The 16,062-nt window shown below is 41.9% G+C and overlaps 1 protein-coding gene across 1 annotated transcript in view; it reads right to left on the bottom strand.

Moving 5' to 3' along the window:
- The window catches only part of ano1b (anoctamin 1, calcium activated chloride channel b), a gene marked incomplete at its 3' end in the record, with an annotated part of 66,102 nt that overhangs the window by 7,282 nt on the left and 42,758 nt on the right, over window positions 1-16,062 (bottom strand). Inside the window, exons 14-20 of the mRNA XM_080737047.1 lie at window positions 15,374-15,448; window positions 14,730-14,807; window positions 7,081-7,155; window positions 6,232-6,433; window positions 3,991-4,102; window positions 2,847-2,904; window positions 2,067-2,167 (exon numbers count right to left, since the gene is read on the bottom strand). Of these exons, the coding sequence (XP_080593173.1) occupies window positions 2,067-2,167; window positions 2,847-2,904; window positions 3,991-4,102; window positions 6,232-6,433; window positions 7,081-7,155; window positions 14,730-14,807; window positions 15,374-15,448 (701 nt within the window). The remainder of the gene's footprint in view (window positions 1-2,066; window positions 2,168-2,846; window positions 2,905-3,990; window positions 4,103-6,231; window positions 6,434-7,080; window positions 7,156-14,729; window positions 14,808-15,373; window positions 15,449-16,062) is intronic.

Here is a 16,062-nt window from a genome sequence, read left to right as displayed (position 1 = left end):
GCTCCTCCTGTTCCTCCTTGCACAAAGGACCAGATAGCGGTCCTGCGGCTGGGTTGTTGTCCTCCTACGGCCCCCTCCACGTCTCCTGGTATACTGGCCTGTCTCCTGGTATCGCCTCCATGCTCTGGATACTGTGCTGGGAGACACAGCAAACCTTCTTGCCACAGTGCGCATTGATGTGCCATCCTGGATGAGCAGCACTACCTGAGCAACTTCTGTGGGTTGCAGATACCGCCTTATGCTACCTCTAGTGGTCAGGGCACTGGAAAAATCCAAAACTAACCAAAAATCTGCCAGAAAGGATGAGGACAGGCAAATGGTCTGTGGCCACCACCTGCAAAACCATTCCTTTTTTAGGGGTTGTCTTGCAAATTGCCTCATTTTCACCTGTTGTCTTTTCCATTTGCACAACAGCAGATGAAACTGATTCATAATCAGTGTTGCTTCCTAACTGGCCAGGTTGATATCCCAAAAGTGTGATTGACTTGGAGTTACATTGCAATGATTATGCGTTCCCTTTATTTTTTTGAGCAGTGGGTATATATATATATATATAAATTGGGGGCCCTTGGTACAAAAAAAGTGAGAACTATTATTTAGAAGGCATTTGTAGAATCGGTCTTAATGGGTTAAGAGGATCAGCGAAATGCTGAGAAACACATGAAGTGAAGGGTGGTATATTTAGAAACACATGAAGTGAAGGGGTATATTTAAAGCTGTACTGTGGAAGCTGCTCAACTAGTGGTCAGTAGCGGTATTGCTTTTTTCGGCCGAGTCGCCGCGGACCACCAGAACGGGGGTCCGCGGACCACCGCGGCCGCCGCGACCACCTCCGCCTCGCCGATACGCGTCCGTAGAGCCGTTTAGACCAGGATTGAGGGAGTAGCAATCAAGATTCCTTCACCAATGTAAACACAGTTGCTGAGGGAAGCTACTTCCTGAAGAGACCGGTGGTGTATGATCTGCGCTGTGATTGGCCAGTAGTGTATCATGTGGGAGATGACATCATTTTGCCGGGAAATACAGCCCCTGTCAAGGCTATGTAGAAAACATATAAAGAAAAGGCTTTTGGGGCTGAAATTAACGGAGTGGGTGTTCTAAAACTTTAGCGATTTAACACTTATGTTGCAATGATTTTTTCTCTTCAATGTCTCGCGTTGCCATGGTTACCATAGACTTCCATGTAATTGTGCAAGTGTGTAAAAAGTGCACGCCCATGCCTAGATGATGCACCACGTGTGTAGATGCTGTTCACAGCTTTCAAACAAAAAAATCCGCTTGGAAATCCGTTCAGGCATTCATGATTTATCAGCCATTATGTATCCTTCAGATGTAAACAAACATGGCTGCCATGTTTGAAAGAATGGGTTGGTATGGGGGTTAAACATGCAATTTCGCGATCGCGATCATGCCTAATACATTTCTGGAGGTCCAAAAAAAAAATTTTGAAAAAAAAAAATGAAAAAAAAAAAAAGTTTTTTTTTTTTTCAAAAACGGCCCAAACTCGGGAAACTCGGGGTTGGCACAGCACTAGTACCAATACAAACTCTGGAAACTCGGGGTTGGCACCATATGTGTTAATAGTTAGGACAATTTTAAGATTTGTTTTATTAAAAAAGTTACATAGTATAACTTTAAACACATGAAGTGAAGGGTGGTAGGCCTATATTTAAACACATGAAGTGAAGGGTGGTATATTTAAACACATGAAGTGAAGGGTGGTATATTTAGAAACACATGAAGTGAAGGGTGGTATATTTAGAAACACATGAAGTGAAGGGTGGTATATTTAGAAACACATGAAGTGAAGGGTGGTATATTTAGAAACACATGAAGTGAAGGGTGGTATATTTAGAAACACATGAAGTAAAGGGTGGTATATTTAGAAACACATGAAGTAAAGGGTGGTATATTTAGAAACACATGAAGTAAAGGGTGGTATATTTAGAAACACATGAAGTGAAGGGTGGTATATTTAAACACATGAAGTGAAGGGTGGTATATTTAAACACATGAAGTGAAGGGTGGTATATTTAAACACATGAAGTGAAGGGTGGTATATTTACGGTATTCCGATCTCAAACAGGTTGTTCTGAATGAGCTGCTTGCCCAGCATGGTGATGCTCAGCTGGATGCACAGCTCCATCAGGCAGCCCCCATGAGCACACTGGGAAGTAACGCACACAAAGATCTGAATTAGACAATCAGGGGTGTCGCACCAAGTTCTGGGCCCTGGGATGTGGATTCACTCACATTGTGTGCTTTAGCTATTGAAGAATAGCAGATATACAAGCTCACAGCGCGGCACCGAGTGCCATGCTTGCGAGCTTGTGGATCTGCTATTTTCGAAAAGTCGTGAAAATTTGTGCAATATTTCAAATCCTTCTAAGGTTTTTGAAAACCCTATGTTTCTATGTCAGTGGTGCTCAAACCTTTGCATGTGAAGGACCCCCAAAATGATATGTATTTGGCCGCGGACCCCCATCTCAAAATATTTAGTTCCAAGGACCCCGCAGAAGCAAAATCTTAGTTACAAAATGTTTGCTTAAGAAATATTCAAATATTCAAATATAATATTCAGCACGGCACTCTGTGCTGTACTGTGAGCTTGTATATCTGCTATTTTTTCAATAGTATAAAATAATGAAGGCCCCCTCCACCTTGGGCCCTAGTAACTCAGCCCCCCCCCCCCCCCCCCCCCCCCCTTGTGATGCCCCTGTAGACAATCGAATAAAAAAAGACGCAGCAATTAAACTGAGAGCTTGAACTTCTAGATTGGCTATTTTTGCTGTGTGGGACACAGCGTACCACACAGTATAAAATATGGCTTACGTGTGGTTAATTACCTCTTCCATTCTGTACGACTCAAACACATATAAGTAGCTGCCTGGTCTGCCCACCAGCCTTTTAGGGAAAAGAAACATAATGGTTAGGGAGTGGGAATCTATTATTGTACCCACTCCAACTGACCCCAACTGACCCCCAACTGATACCGTCATAACCTCCCCCCCCCCCCCCCCCCCCAAATGAACATGAAACTTTATTGTTATTAATGTGAATGGCTTGTTATAGTTAATACAGTAAGTAATAGGAAAAACTGTTTCTCAAAAATCAGCCTCCTGGTGGCACTAATGCTGGTAATATCCAAAAATGGGTTTAGCAAAAATCAGCCTCATGGAGGTGCTATAACAGCCAGGCCAAGGCAGGGCAGAGATTCTGCTGTGGCATCCATAGGGAGTGTGTGTGTGCAGTTTCACATCGACCGGGCCAACGGTGCAGGATATAAGCTGTTCACAGACGGACAGACACACAGACAGACAGGGTGCTAAACATAGGGTGCGTTCGGAAATGCGCACCGAGTGTGTGCTCAGTGTAGTGAGTGCAGTGGGCGGTGACGTTGTAGAGTGCATTCAGTGTGGCTTATTTACGAACGACCAGTTAAGAGGCAGCTGTGCGCTTTTTTAGTCGGAAAACTTTCTGAAAAGCAGCAGTTGCTAACGTAACGTTGCTATTGATAGGTAATTTAATTCATAACATTGGCCTACCTGCTGTTAATTTACACGTTGATGCGTGTGTAAAAATAAATCCCAAAACAGCAAATGGTGAATTTTGTTATCATTTCCTACGCCATTGTTCACAGCTGAGAAGCGCGAGACACTGCCATGAAAACCAAGTAACCAATCGAAACACCGCATTGACGCACCACACTGCCAAACCCCATCTTCTTAGTAGGGTCGGTCAGTGCATGCACTGGATTTCCGAACGCACAAAGTGCACCGAATAAACGAACGACAACATGGCACACCAGTGCGTTGAGTGCGCATTTCCGAACGCACCCATAGTCTCGGCCTTGCCGTTGGCCTGGCGGAGACAATAATCTTGTGATGTACAGTATGTACTGTAGCCTATGCATTCACTGGCTAACAGGGTACGCAGTCATGATTATGACAGGGCTCAGAGGGCTCAGGGGTGTGAGTTTAGGCTACTAACCTTCCTCTGAAGAAAGCGATGTAGATGATGGGTGCGAAAGCGTTCACAAATTTCAGGATAAAGGTCTTAAAAATAAGGCGTTCCTCAAAACTCTTGTCCGTCTTTGGGACCTCTGAAAGACAAAGGGAGAGCATATTGTTACCTGGGTGCCAGCCTGTTCGCTCCGTTCCGCTATTTGTTTTGTCTCCGTTCCACGATTTGTTTTGTCTCTCAAGACAAAACAAATCGCGAACAGGCTGGCACCCAGGCTAAGCAAATTGATCCACAAGAGCAAATTGAAACATACATCATGTCCCTACTTGAAGCTAATCTTTCCAGTGAAAAGATGACTTCTAAAGTAATAAATAAAATCAACCAACGAACTCGTTTCCTACAGAGGATCGCCCCAATGGTCAATTTCAACACACTGAAGACCATAGCTGGTGCAATAATCCAGCCCCTCTTTGACTACGGAGTCCACGTATGGTATCGTGACGCCCCACAAGCCCTGAAAACTAAACTCCAAACAGCCCAAAATAAACTAATTAGGGTCCTGCTTAACCTTCCCTATCAGACTCACCTCACCGCTACTCACCAGTTAAGAGTGGGGTGGCTCAGAGTAGATGACAGAGTACAGCAACTTGCAATGGGCCTGGTGTACAAGATACACTACACCACTATGATACCCAAGTACCTGTCAAAATACTTTATAAACATTAAGGATGTCCATAATTACAACACCAGAGGCAGCGCCACAGATCACTTTCAACCCAGAGTCAAAACCAACAAAGGGTCAAACTCTTTTTTCTGCTATACCACCAAAATGTGGAAAGCCTTACCGAAGGCCATAAAGGAGTGTGGATCACTAGCATCCTTTAAAATTGCCCTGAAAAACCACTTACAGGCAGCAGCCGTTCGCAACTGGTAAAAAAGAACTAACCTAGCCCAACCCTACCCTCCCCTGCCCCTTCTTTGTATATACTTTACTTACTTACTGTTTAGACTCTTTTTTTTGTTCTCTCATTTTTCTTTTCTTACATATCTACTGCATAGTACTGTGTTCTATTCGTCTGTCATTCAATGTTATATGAGATACTTAAATGGTTTCCTGTGGAAATAAGCTTAGTCTTTTCATGGATCTCCTTTTAGTAGACCTTGTACCAGTGAACTGTACCGTCATGAAACTGTACCTTTTCCTATGCAAACTTCAAATAAAGTCTTCAATCAATCAATCAATACTAATCATAGTAGCAGTGGCAGGCAAGGCGGTTTGATTTGTAGTTATTTCAACAAGGCAATTCAACGAGCTTTACAGAACATCAAGCAAAGGAAAAAATGGATACAGTTACGGTGCAGAAGAGAGATAAATAGAAAAAAGAAAAGGTAACTCAATCAAAGGCATGGAGCTGCAAACAGAAAGGTCTTTAGTTGTGTTTAAAGGGATATTTCACTTTCAAAAATACTTTTGGTCATTGTATCGTCTAATCAGGCTTTTATGAACACCCTGAACAATTTTAATTTGCTTCATTCATTCAGTTTTTAGATATTTGATGTAATGTTATCAGGCCCTCCCTGTCCAGGGTCTTTCCCCATACACACACATTGTAACATCAAACTCCGTCTTTCTGGTGACTCATAATATCCTCCTAATACGTGAGCTGGCCGTGTTTTTTCAATAACCTTTTTATTTATTTTTGAGCGGTGGTCACACCGTCTCCATAGCGTGGCCGTGTGTGTATCCGTGCGTGTGTGTCTGTCTGTCTGTCTGTGTGTCTGTAGCCTCTGGTGTATGTAGCCTGAGTACCCTGGGTGACCAGAGAGGTGCTGTTGAGTCTAGCCTGGCCTGTGCATCAACTGCAACACACACACACACACACACACACCCCCCCCCCCCCCCCCCCCCCCACACACACACACACACGCACACACACACACACACACACACACACAATTCAATTCAAAGGAGCGTATACATGTCTCCATAGCGTGCGGCCCGAGGGGAGGGGGGAGGGGGGGGGGGGGTTGGTGGGTAAACCACCGCTCAGTTCACACGGGTGTGATTTTTAATAATTATTTGGGAAAATAGAAAAAATGTAATACAATAATAAATTATTATTATTGTAAATCCCTCTGGATTAAGAGCGTCTGCTAAATGCCTAAATTGTAAATTGTAATTGTACGATATGTGGTGCATAACAACTAAATGCACCTTCCTGACATTTACTTTAGGTTTTAGGACAGAAAGTAGAAAGAACAACTCACCTAACACGGTCAGCCATCGAGCCACTGCTCCGTACACCTCGTCCAGTATGAGTATCACCACCAGGTTGATGATGGCCGCCGTGGTTTTGACCGTCAGGCGGACATGGCTGCGCGTGATGGGGTTGGAGCTCATGTGGAGAGCTGCCTTGGTGGAGATTCGATAAAGGATCACCCCAAACACAAGGGCAAATGTCACGCCAATCTGATAGATAGATAGATAGATAGATAGATAGATAGATAGATAGATAGATAGATAGATAGAGTCATTTGGATGAAGGAGGCTTCTATCTTGGAATCCTCTGTGTTAACATCTACAGGAACATCACCTCACAACAGTTGTATTCTAGTTGTATTTCAACCAATACACAGCAAAACCAAGTTTAGCTTTGCAATAAAAACGTACAACGGAGAGAATATATATGTTCGGAGAATAGCTTTGGAGTTAACACTTAAGTTGTTACTAAATGCATTTCAGTAATACATCAAATCTCGGAGCACAGGTCTCTGCGAGGCCCAGGTAGTAGAGGTCAATCTTAGCCAATCAGGAGGAAATATGAAAAATTGTGCAGGTCCGTCTTGATGACATGACTAAGGTATAAAGGTAATGTTTTGCAAGAATGGGCCTCCTGGTGGCGCTATAACAGGCCAATTTGAATGATGTGGGGTTCTGCTCTGGCCTCCATGGAGTGTGTGTACAATTTCACACCGATCAGTCCAAAGGTGCCGGAGATTAGCTGTATACAAACGGACAGATGGACGGACCGACCGACCGACACATGGCAAATCATAGTCTTGGAGACAAAAAGTGTCATAATAATGTTGAGTATAGTAGTTCGAATGTGTTCTCACCATTAACAGCATCATGACAACGTTGGTCATGTAGGCAGGGAGACGGTCTCGACACGTCAGCTTCTCTTTATCCCTCTAAATAAGACAGATTCCAACACTTAGACCCTCCAAATCTATAGTCACATGGCTAAAACACACTCAAACAAAACATGCAAAGTGCATAGCATTCATGTTCTGTCATAGCCAAATTACACTAATGCTGTGCAGTGACTCTGTAATTGTACCTTTAGAGATTAGACGTTGTAGCCACTGAATACCTTGCTGTGTCTGCATTATAACTGCATTTGTACTGTAGTTATAATCTCATCATTATATCTCATCATGCAAACTTATGCAAAACAGACATTGAGGAACTGAACATTCACCAGAAAATGATTATTAATAATACAAGCTCATCAGGCTTGAAATCTTAATAAAATGAACACATTATTTGTGTATGAATCTTGATGTGCTCTGAGCACTACAAACAAGATTCAGCAGAAATGTCTGTGCTGTTAAGTCAAGTCTGCCGTGGATGCACAGACTTATACCATGTTTAGAGCTAGATCCTTACCACACCAAAACCATGCCTAAACCTAACCTACTTAAACTGGGGGGAAAGGGGATAATCCAGCAAACCACACCAAAAAAAAAAAAACATGCTGAATGAAAATGTATTAAAGGAGTAGTTCTTAGTTTTCTAGCAATTACACTTTATTCAAGGCTTCATGGGGTGCATGTAATTGATAGAAAATAACTACTTTTTGGGGCGAACTACTCCTTTAACCACAGCAAACACCATTTGATTGGTTCGGGGTTGCTGACGATATCATTCTTCCACTCTAGCACTAATTAAGATTAGTGCCGTGCTGCTGGGCACAGAGAATACTTGATTCTGATTGGCCGAGGGAGGGTGTGCATTCATTTCGCATAACTGCATACTGCAGTCTTATAACTGTTCTAAAGGAATATGCACAAAATACTCAGTATGTTTAAGTAAGTCACAGATTGTAGCTTTTAGGCTGTTGTGTTAAAAAGCTGCATTCATGTGGACGCATCCAACAGCTCATAAAAACAATGCTGTATTTGACTTTTGTCACCGCCCTGCCTGTAAGAAATGGGAAATGCACAAAGAAATCATTTTAATCACGACCGTTGGGTTTCTCCACATTATTATTATTATTAATACAAACCAAAAACAAAAAGAATACTTTTTAGGTTGTTACTACAGTCTCAGTAGTAAAGTACGGTTTATTCCAAGATATTTTTCCACACAAAGTCCTAATGCAAATAGTGTGTTGCCCACAAAAACACTACTCATATTTGTAATGTCGGCAAGTAGCCACCATGGTCTAGCCGAGCGGGACGTGGGAGTCATTAATTAAGTTCTATAATTAGCCTCTGCGTTGTGCACCATTATGTTTTATAATCACACGACATATCATGAATCATTATCCCCCAATCAAAATGTGGTTCACTGGATATTAGAGATGTCTGATAATATCGGACTCCCAATATTATCGTCCGATAACATAAAAATATAATATCTGAAAATATCGCTATCGTTTATTTATTCATTAGTTCAGCTGCCAATTTGGAAATACAATGGGTCATCACAATGCGTTTGACAGGAGATATGTGATGTTGTTACCTTAGACATTAGTTTTGGTGAAAAAAGCTCACATTTATCGGAATTGGAATCGGAGTTGGACAATATCGGACATCCCTACTGGATAGTGAAAGCAGAGTGTTCAAATGTTTCTGTTTTCTAACACATCAGGACACGTATTTCAGAACGAGAATCCGGACTGACTCTAAGCACCCGATGGATGTTCCATGGTCAACTGACTTAGATCCTAAAGCTTTTTATTTTCTTTTTTTCTTCACCTGTACAAGACAAGGTGCGCTCAGTGGAGCACAAATCTCCACCAGGAGATTTTAATACTTACACTGTGTGACTGTCCCTGCCCCTCTCACTGTCTGTCTTCCCGACTTCTCGTGCATGTGCGCAAGTACAGTCTGTGTGTGGTGTGCTTGCATGCAGTGTTAATTTCTACTACCTTTTTTTCTTCTGACTCAAACTAAGGAAAAAAATATTGTCAATTTTGTCAACCAATAAAAACTAGACTAAAATGTAAAACTAAAAGTCATTTTATGTGTTGTTGATTTTCTCTGAAAAAAAGCACATCTACAAGCTTGTAGATTGGCTATTTTCAGCATGCAACCAAGTGTAAAATCGTCCATTACGGCGGCATCAAGGCCTGCAGAAACACAGTTTTGGCGACAAAATCAACTGCAGATTTAGTCGACTAAAATCTTATGATAGCTTATTTAGTCGACAAAAAATTGACAAAAAAGAAAAACTTTCAGATGACTAAAACTAAATCAAAATGGTCAGTCAAAATTAACACTGCTTGCACGCATGCGCGTGTCTTCTCTATCTGTGCCCCCTGCCCCGTCTCTTTCTCTCTGATGCATTGTAAAACAGTGGTGTCGGATTACGCACGCTCTGTCTCACTAGCAGTAGATCCCATAGACCGGACGGACAGCTTGCGCCCGATTGGCTATTTTCGCTCCATAGCCTTGCGGACACGTATCCCGTAGCCTGGAGGGACGGTGAGTCTGAGATTATGAATTCACAAAAATAACATTGTTATCGTTGAACGATTTGAGAAGAATATTTGGGAATTTAGTTCCTAGGCGTGCCGGCAGCGTGCACATGAAATATGACACTGATCGGTGGTATCTTGTAGGCTAGCAGTTAATTTGCACGATTAGCCACGGACACACATGCAAAAAACAAACAAACAAACACACACAAAGGGATGAAAACATAACCTCCGCCTTCAGCCTGGCAGAGATAACCAGACAAAACTAGATATTACTACTTTTGTCTATAGTATTATGACAAATATGACACTGATCGGTGTTATCCATTTACATGATTAGCCACGGACACGCATGCAAACAAATAGAGATAAATAGACAAAACTAAATAATACTAGATAAGACTCATACATTTAGAATACTCGTACATTTAGTGGCAATCACAACATCATGCTTTCTCATTGGGGACTAATCTCTCTCCAGTAGCCAGATAGTTTAAAGCATTCAAACATAAATTAAATAGGCTACACCACGCATAAATCAAACCACCCAGATATTGAATTGTCATGCTCCCCATGTAACCCCTTTAATCTGCAAGAAGGCTATCAATCTGACCACAGTTATCCGGAACAGACATGATTATATATTAGACGGTCACCTGACAATGGACCCCAACCCTTCTGTCAGTGCATGCCGTGGTGTGCAAACATGTAATACAACATTAACAATATACATCACATCTGGAGTACATGTCCAGTCCATGCATCTACCAGACCGCAATCAGCAGGATGAAATTCAATTGTTTTACATGTTAATTGAATGGGTTTCATTCATCAAGTGACACATTTGTAATTTCAATGTTTTGTAATACCTAAATAGTCATAAAACGTATTCCATATGCACATCCAAGAAACATATAGATCCAGAGGCTCATATTACTTTAAGCTTGAAGTATTTTTGAGCGGTGCTCTTGGGAACAGGAGCTAAAGCTCCAACATCTGCCTTTGTCCGGTCAAAAACCAATGAGATAAACGTTTTAAAAATGTACGGGGCTTACAGTAAGTAAACTGAAGTGTGGCCTACATCTGGCCTAGATATGGCCTACATCTTGGCACAACATGGCTCAAAGTTTTTTGTACACTCAGGGTCCTATTGGCCAAGCTTTGCAGGACACACTGTGATCATTCCACAGCATCACACAAAAGTATCAAAAGTAGCAGATCCGCAAGCTTGAGCTTGTAGATCTGCTACTTCTCATGAATCCTGAAAGTAACAGTTTTGGATGTCTGAGGATGTGATTGGCTTTCGGGATGTTTGATGACATTAACTCATAAATGGCACCGCTCACTTCGCAGGTGTGATTTATTTAATTTTTTTTTCCTGTAGATGTATGTGAAACAGAGGTAAACAGTGTTTTACTTGACCATAACATATTGTGTGTTATGGTCAAGTAAAAGCTCACAGCTTGTGAGCTTGGGGTATGTTTAGGATGCTTGGATGCTTTCCACAGGGAAGGGAATGACAGACCGACGTCAGTATCTATTTATTTAGCTATATTCGCTTATACGTGAGTAAGTGAGTAGCTGCTCAAAGTAGACAGGCAACTAGAAAACAAACACAGTTAAAATGAATGAAAGAGTCAGGTATCAGCTCTACAGTAGTAGGCCTAGATAGAAAGTGATAGCTTAGATGCCAGCTGTCAATGACATAAGTACACTCCTCACATCATCTGATGTACAGGCATATACAATATCAGTAGAGAGCCCGATTTAAAAAGGAATGTTGGCGCTTGACCACACAGAAAGTGAATCTTGTTGTTGCAAGGAGCTGATCGTAGAGCAGTTCTCAAACGTTTATTTTGTATTATTTAAATGTTTTTGTCTCAGGCCACCCCTGTAAATAACCTTTTCATCCACGTTACCCCTGAATTCCATGTAAATATGTACATCTTTCCCCCTAAGATATGTCACAAGGAGAATATCTATTTCTATAGGACAGACCGAAAATAAATGTTTACTTGGCGTTGAACCTCTTGAACCCCAGCATCTCTATTCAGGGGATTCAACAAAAATAGGGATTTTGGTGTAGATCGAAGAAGGACGCACCAAGTACAGTTAACATGGGTGCGTGCGTGTCCATCGTGCACGATGGTGCACAGATCGTGCGCGATCCGCGTTCACGTCGTCGTCCATTCGCGATTACAAAAGACAGCATCTTAATCCAAGCTACCGTTCCTGTGTTAGCAGCAATGTTAGCTACAGTAGCAGTGTTTACATAGGAAGTAAACGGAAGCAGGAAGAGGAAACAGAGAAATGGGTTGTTCTGGCCAAACAACGGAGATCCGGTTCCTGTTTCCGGTCCAAACCGGAAGCATTATTTTTCGGGCACTTAGGAACCTTGGATCGATGATCCGATTTTGGATTGTTTTTCGAATCGAATCGAATTAATCTAAACTCTAGAAACTCTGGTGCGGCAGCCTGGACCAACGGGAAAATCTTGTGAAACAAGGGTCGTGGCAGCAAATGAGTTAAAAGGTACGAAAATCATGGCAGGCAACCCATAAAGACGGAGATGAAGGGTCTTAGAGTTAAACTGATAAATTCCAATTATTATCAAAGTGGCTCCCCTGGACTTGCGTCACGGCACCCTAGGGTGCGACTCTGACAACCCTGTCGTAGAGATATACTGTAACTCTATGGAGGTGCAGAGAGGGCAGTCAATCAGAGAACTGAAATTCTTTTGAAGCGACCGCCGATCGTCTCCCGTTACCCTGGTTACCGTGTTTCCATATCACGGCCTGGAACTGGTGACGGTTTTCACAAAGTGTGCACTGTATCCAGATCACATTTGCTACCAGTGAGTTCTCTCTAATAGATTCTTGTTGTTGACAGGATGTTGACATATGATATTGAGGATTCTTCTTCTTGGGCAGAGTACCGAAGTCTATCTTGCAGTTGTGCAAAATAAAATAAAAAATAATAATGTGTATTTTCTATCAACTACAAATGTTGTTTTTGTCCCGTTCCTAAGCCAATAATTTGATGACTGGACAGTCATCAAATTATTGGCTCAGGAATGCGAGAAAAAAATTGAATACAAATAAAAATCTTCACGAATTCAAATGTATTTTCCTGTTAGGTGAACTACTACTGACACGTTTGGCTATTAAAATAAACGAGTAGTTATGGACATATTGATGAATGAAACCCAGTGAGCATGGCACAAAAGCAAGGAATGGTATGAGAAGGAATGAGAGAAAAAGAGGATAATAATCTAGTAAGAGAATGAAGAGAGCAGGAGGAGTAAGAGAAGCAAGAGAAGGAGGGGAAAGATGACAATGAAAATATAGCCTTTATTTATACTCCATAGGATGATGGTGTTACTTGCCGACAATAAGGTAACAAAAATAACTGACTCCTCAGGCCGACAAGAACAGACTCTTCAGGCTAACAATCAAACATATAATTTTCCAAACTCACTCACGCTCTAACGCTCTAACGCTCACGCTTATCTACGTTTATCTATTCACTCGCTTCAGCAACTGATCCCAAAGTTCACATGGTATTGGCCATTAGCATTATACCAACGCTGACGGAGCCCGAATTTCATTTCTCCCAAATTAAAGCTGTTTATTAGCGTTTTCTTTGCCTGTTGTCATGGTTACGGTCCGTTCCTCCAGGCCATGGGATCTGTAGCCCCACACACACACACCTCTCTCTCTCACAGTTAGGAATGTGCATTCTCTCTCTCTCTCTCTCTCTCTCTCTCTCTCTCTCTCTCTCTCTCTCTCTCTCTCTCTCTCTCTCTCTCTCTCTCTCGCTTTTACCAGGTGCGTTTGATATGTGTCTCATCTAGTCATCTTCCAACGGGTATGAAAAAACTATGTGGAGCAAGCGCATTCATACTTCTATTCACCTAAATTTGCTGTTAAATTATTTGCATCATAAATATACACTCCTCCATGAGCTGCTCCTTACATTATGATGCGCCCACATATTCTCACGCACGCACCACAGTAACTTTCCCCACAACCCACACTCTGCACATATTTTGGAGCACATATCTTCGAACGGGTAAGGTCTAGTAAAAACTGACTCTTCAGGCCAGGGACGTGCTGGCCATTGGGAAAAGCGGGACAACTCCCGAACGGCCGGTTCATTCCCGGCCGGTCCAGGCCGGCCATTAGGAAAAAAAATAAAATAAAATTGTCGGCCAACAAAGTAAATCATCACTGTCGGGCAGAAACCTCGTATCTCCAAGTTTCAAATTTGTAAATTTTTTCACAAAGCAAAGCCCTGCTTCATCATACAAGGCCGTCACACAAAAGTAGTAAAAACAGCAGATCTACAAGCACACAACGCCTCGCGGTGCGAGGCGTTAGTTTAAATCATTTTTTAAATGATAAATATAAAACAAACGGTTTTGGACATGGTTTCCACCCGACAACGACAAAATATAACTCATGTAATTGGCCCACTGGCTTGTCACTTTGTCACAAATCTTTGAGTAGCAGCAGCGCTATAGAGAGAGATCTCTCTCTATAGCGCGCAATGAGGGCCTGTCCAACTCTTTTTCCCGGGCTGAATCAGGGGCCCAGCACGTCCCTGCTTCAGGCTAACAAGAAGAACTGACTCTAAGCCCAGAAGTTATTTTTTTCGCCACTACTCTAAGCTAACAAGAAGATCTGACTCTTCAAGGTAAAAAAAACTGTCTCTTATAACAACAACAACTGTCTCTTCAAGCTAGAGAACAATAAGAACTGACTCTACTGACAATAACAACTGACAACTTCAAGCCATAATTGTCTCTTCAAGCTAATAAGAACTGACTTTTAAATCTAGTAATAAGAACTGACTGCCTGATAAATGTGTTGCAATGCGACACATTTTCAACACGGCAACACATTATATTGTCAGCACGGAGTGTCCATTTTTCGACGGCAAGCAACACCGTCGTGTGATGGAGTATAAATACATTTTAAGGATGGAGATGAAGGCGAAGTGGAGTTAGTTATGATGAAAGCTCCTGGACGGCAGAAAAAGGATAGAGGAAGCTCAGTCTACCAGTCGTAACCCCGCCATGGCACTCTGCACTGTCTGCTTCCATTTGTTAGGACGATCCTCAACCTGATCTTTGGGCTTCTAACACACGAAAAGGACATCATACACGCACAGAAAGACCAGACCACACATCGATATTCACACACAACAACAGCAACAAACAGTATAATGGACAGATACTAAAGAAACAGGGAGCAGAAGCAAATAAAAATACAGATTTTGAACAGATTTAGTAGTCTAGGAGAAATACCAGAGTTCCTTTTCCATTTGATTCATTATGTATACAGTACATAATGAATCAAATTATGTACTGTATACATGAATCAAATGTATACATTTGATTCATTACTGTAGTGCATACAGTAAAGGAAAGGAAAAAAGAAATATGAATGTTTCTCTAGCCCATACCCACACTCAAATTATACGGGTGCACAGATACTACAGTAGTATTGGATCCAACCAGTAGTCGTACTTAAAGTATTGTCAGTGCACTAAATAACAACAATCGTGGAATGGAGAGGTGGTACAGTATGAGGCACAGGGCTGATACAACAGCATTGAAAGGTGTCACTCTGGAAGACAGAAGGACACTCCTAGACAACTCTAGAACTTAAATTTTTTTATCAAGTAGACATTAGTAGTCCTACCTTCTGCTTGTCTTTGTGTTCTTTCTTCAGCAACTTCTGCATGACCCGGAACTCATACTCCGCCCTGTGGTGGTCCTGTGGTGAAGGTGGATGGGTCGGGGAAAACAAAAAGAGAAATAGAGAAAGAAAACATCATGAATTGAACAAAATGTGTTTCCATTCAATGCAGTCTCAGACTGTATCTCATACAGACATCACAGGAAAAAGTTATATATTTATGCAAAGAATACATACGGTAAACTCCAAACTATCAAAGGAATACATCACCCCCAAAATGACTCCCCCCCCCACACTAACCCCCACTTATAACTCAATGGCAACGTAACATGAAAATAATGACTTTTCCAACCAAGTTTACCGTAACTTTTTTGACAGCGCTTCAGGAGAAGAGCGAGTGAGCCTGCAACATGCCCTTGGGGCAGATTTCAAACTTAAACTACTTCAAAATTATATATTTTTAGTTTATAGTTTGACAGCATACTGTAATAATGGGGATGGGGCAATGGGACATGAAATGTAATAGGCCTACACTGTTGTTGTGATACAAGAGTGGTTAATTGGAGAGACAGTAAGTAGTGAAATGTGAATAGTGTGAATACAGAGCACAGACATAGACATGCATGTGATAATAATGTAACAGAATGCTGGGGAAGGGGTGGGTGGAAGGGTGAAGCACCGTGTCCATGGAA

The sequence above is a fragment of the Nannobrachium achirus genome (assembly GCF_963921795.1).
Source record: "Nannobrachium achirus genome assembly, chromosome: 11".
Lineage (NCBI taxonomy): Eukaryota > Metazoa > Chordata > Actinopteri > Myctophiformes > Myctophidae > Nannobrachium > Nannobrachium achirus.
This window is presented reverse-complemented; position numbering and strand designations above follow the sequence as displayed.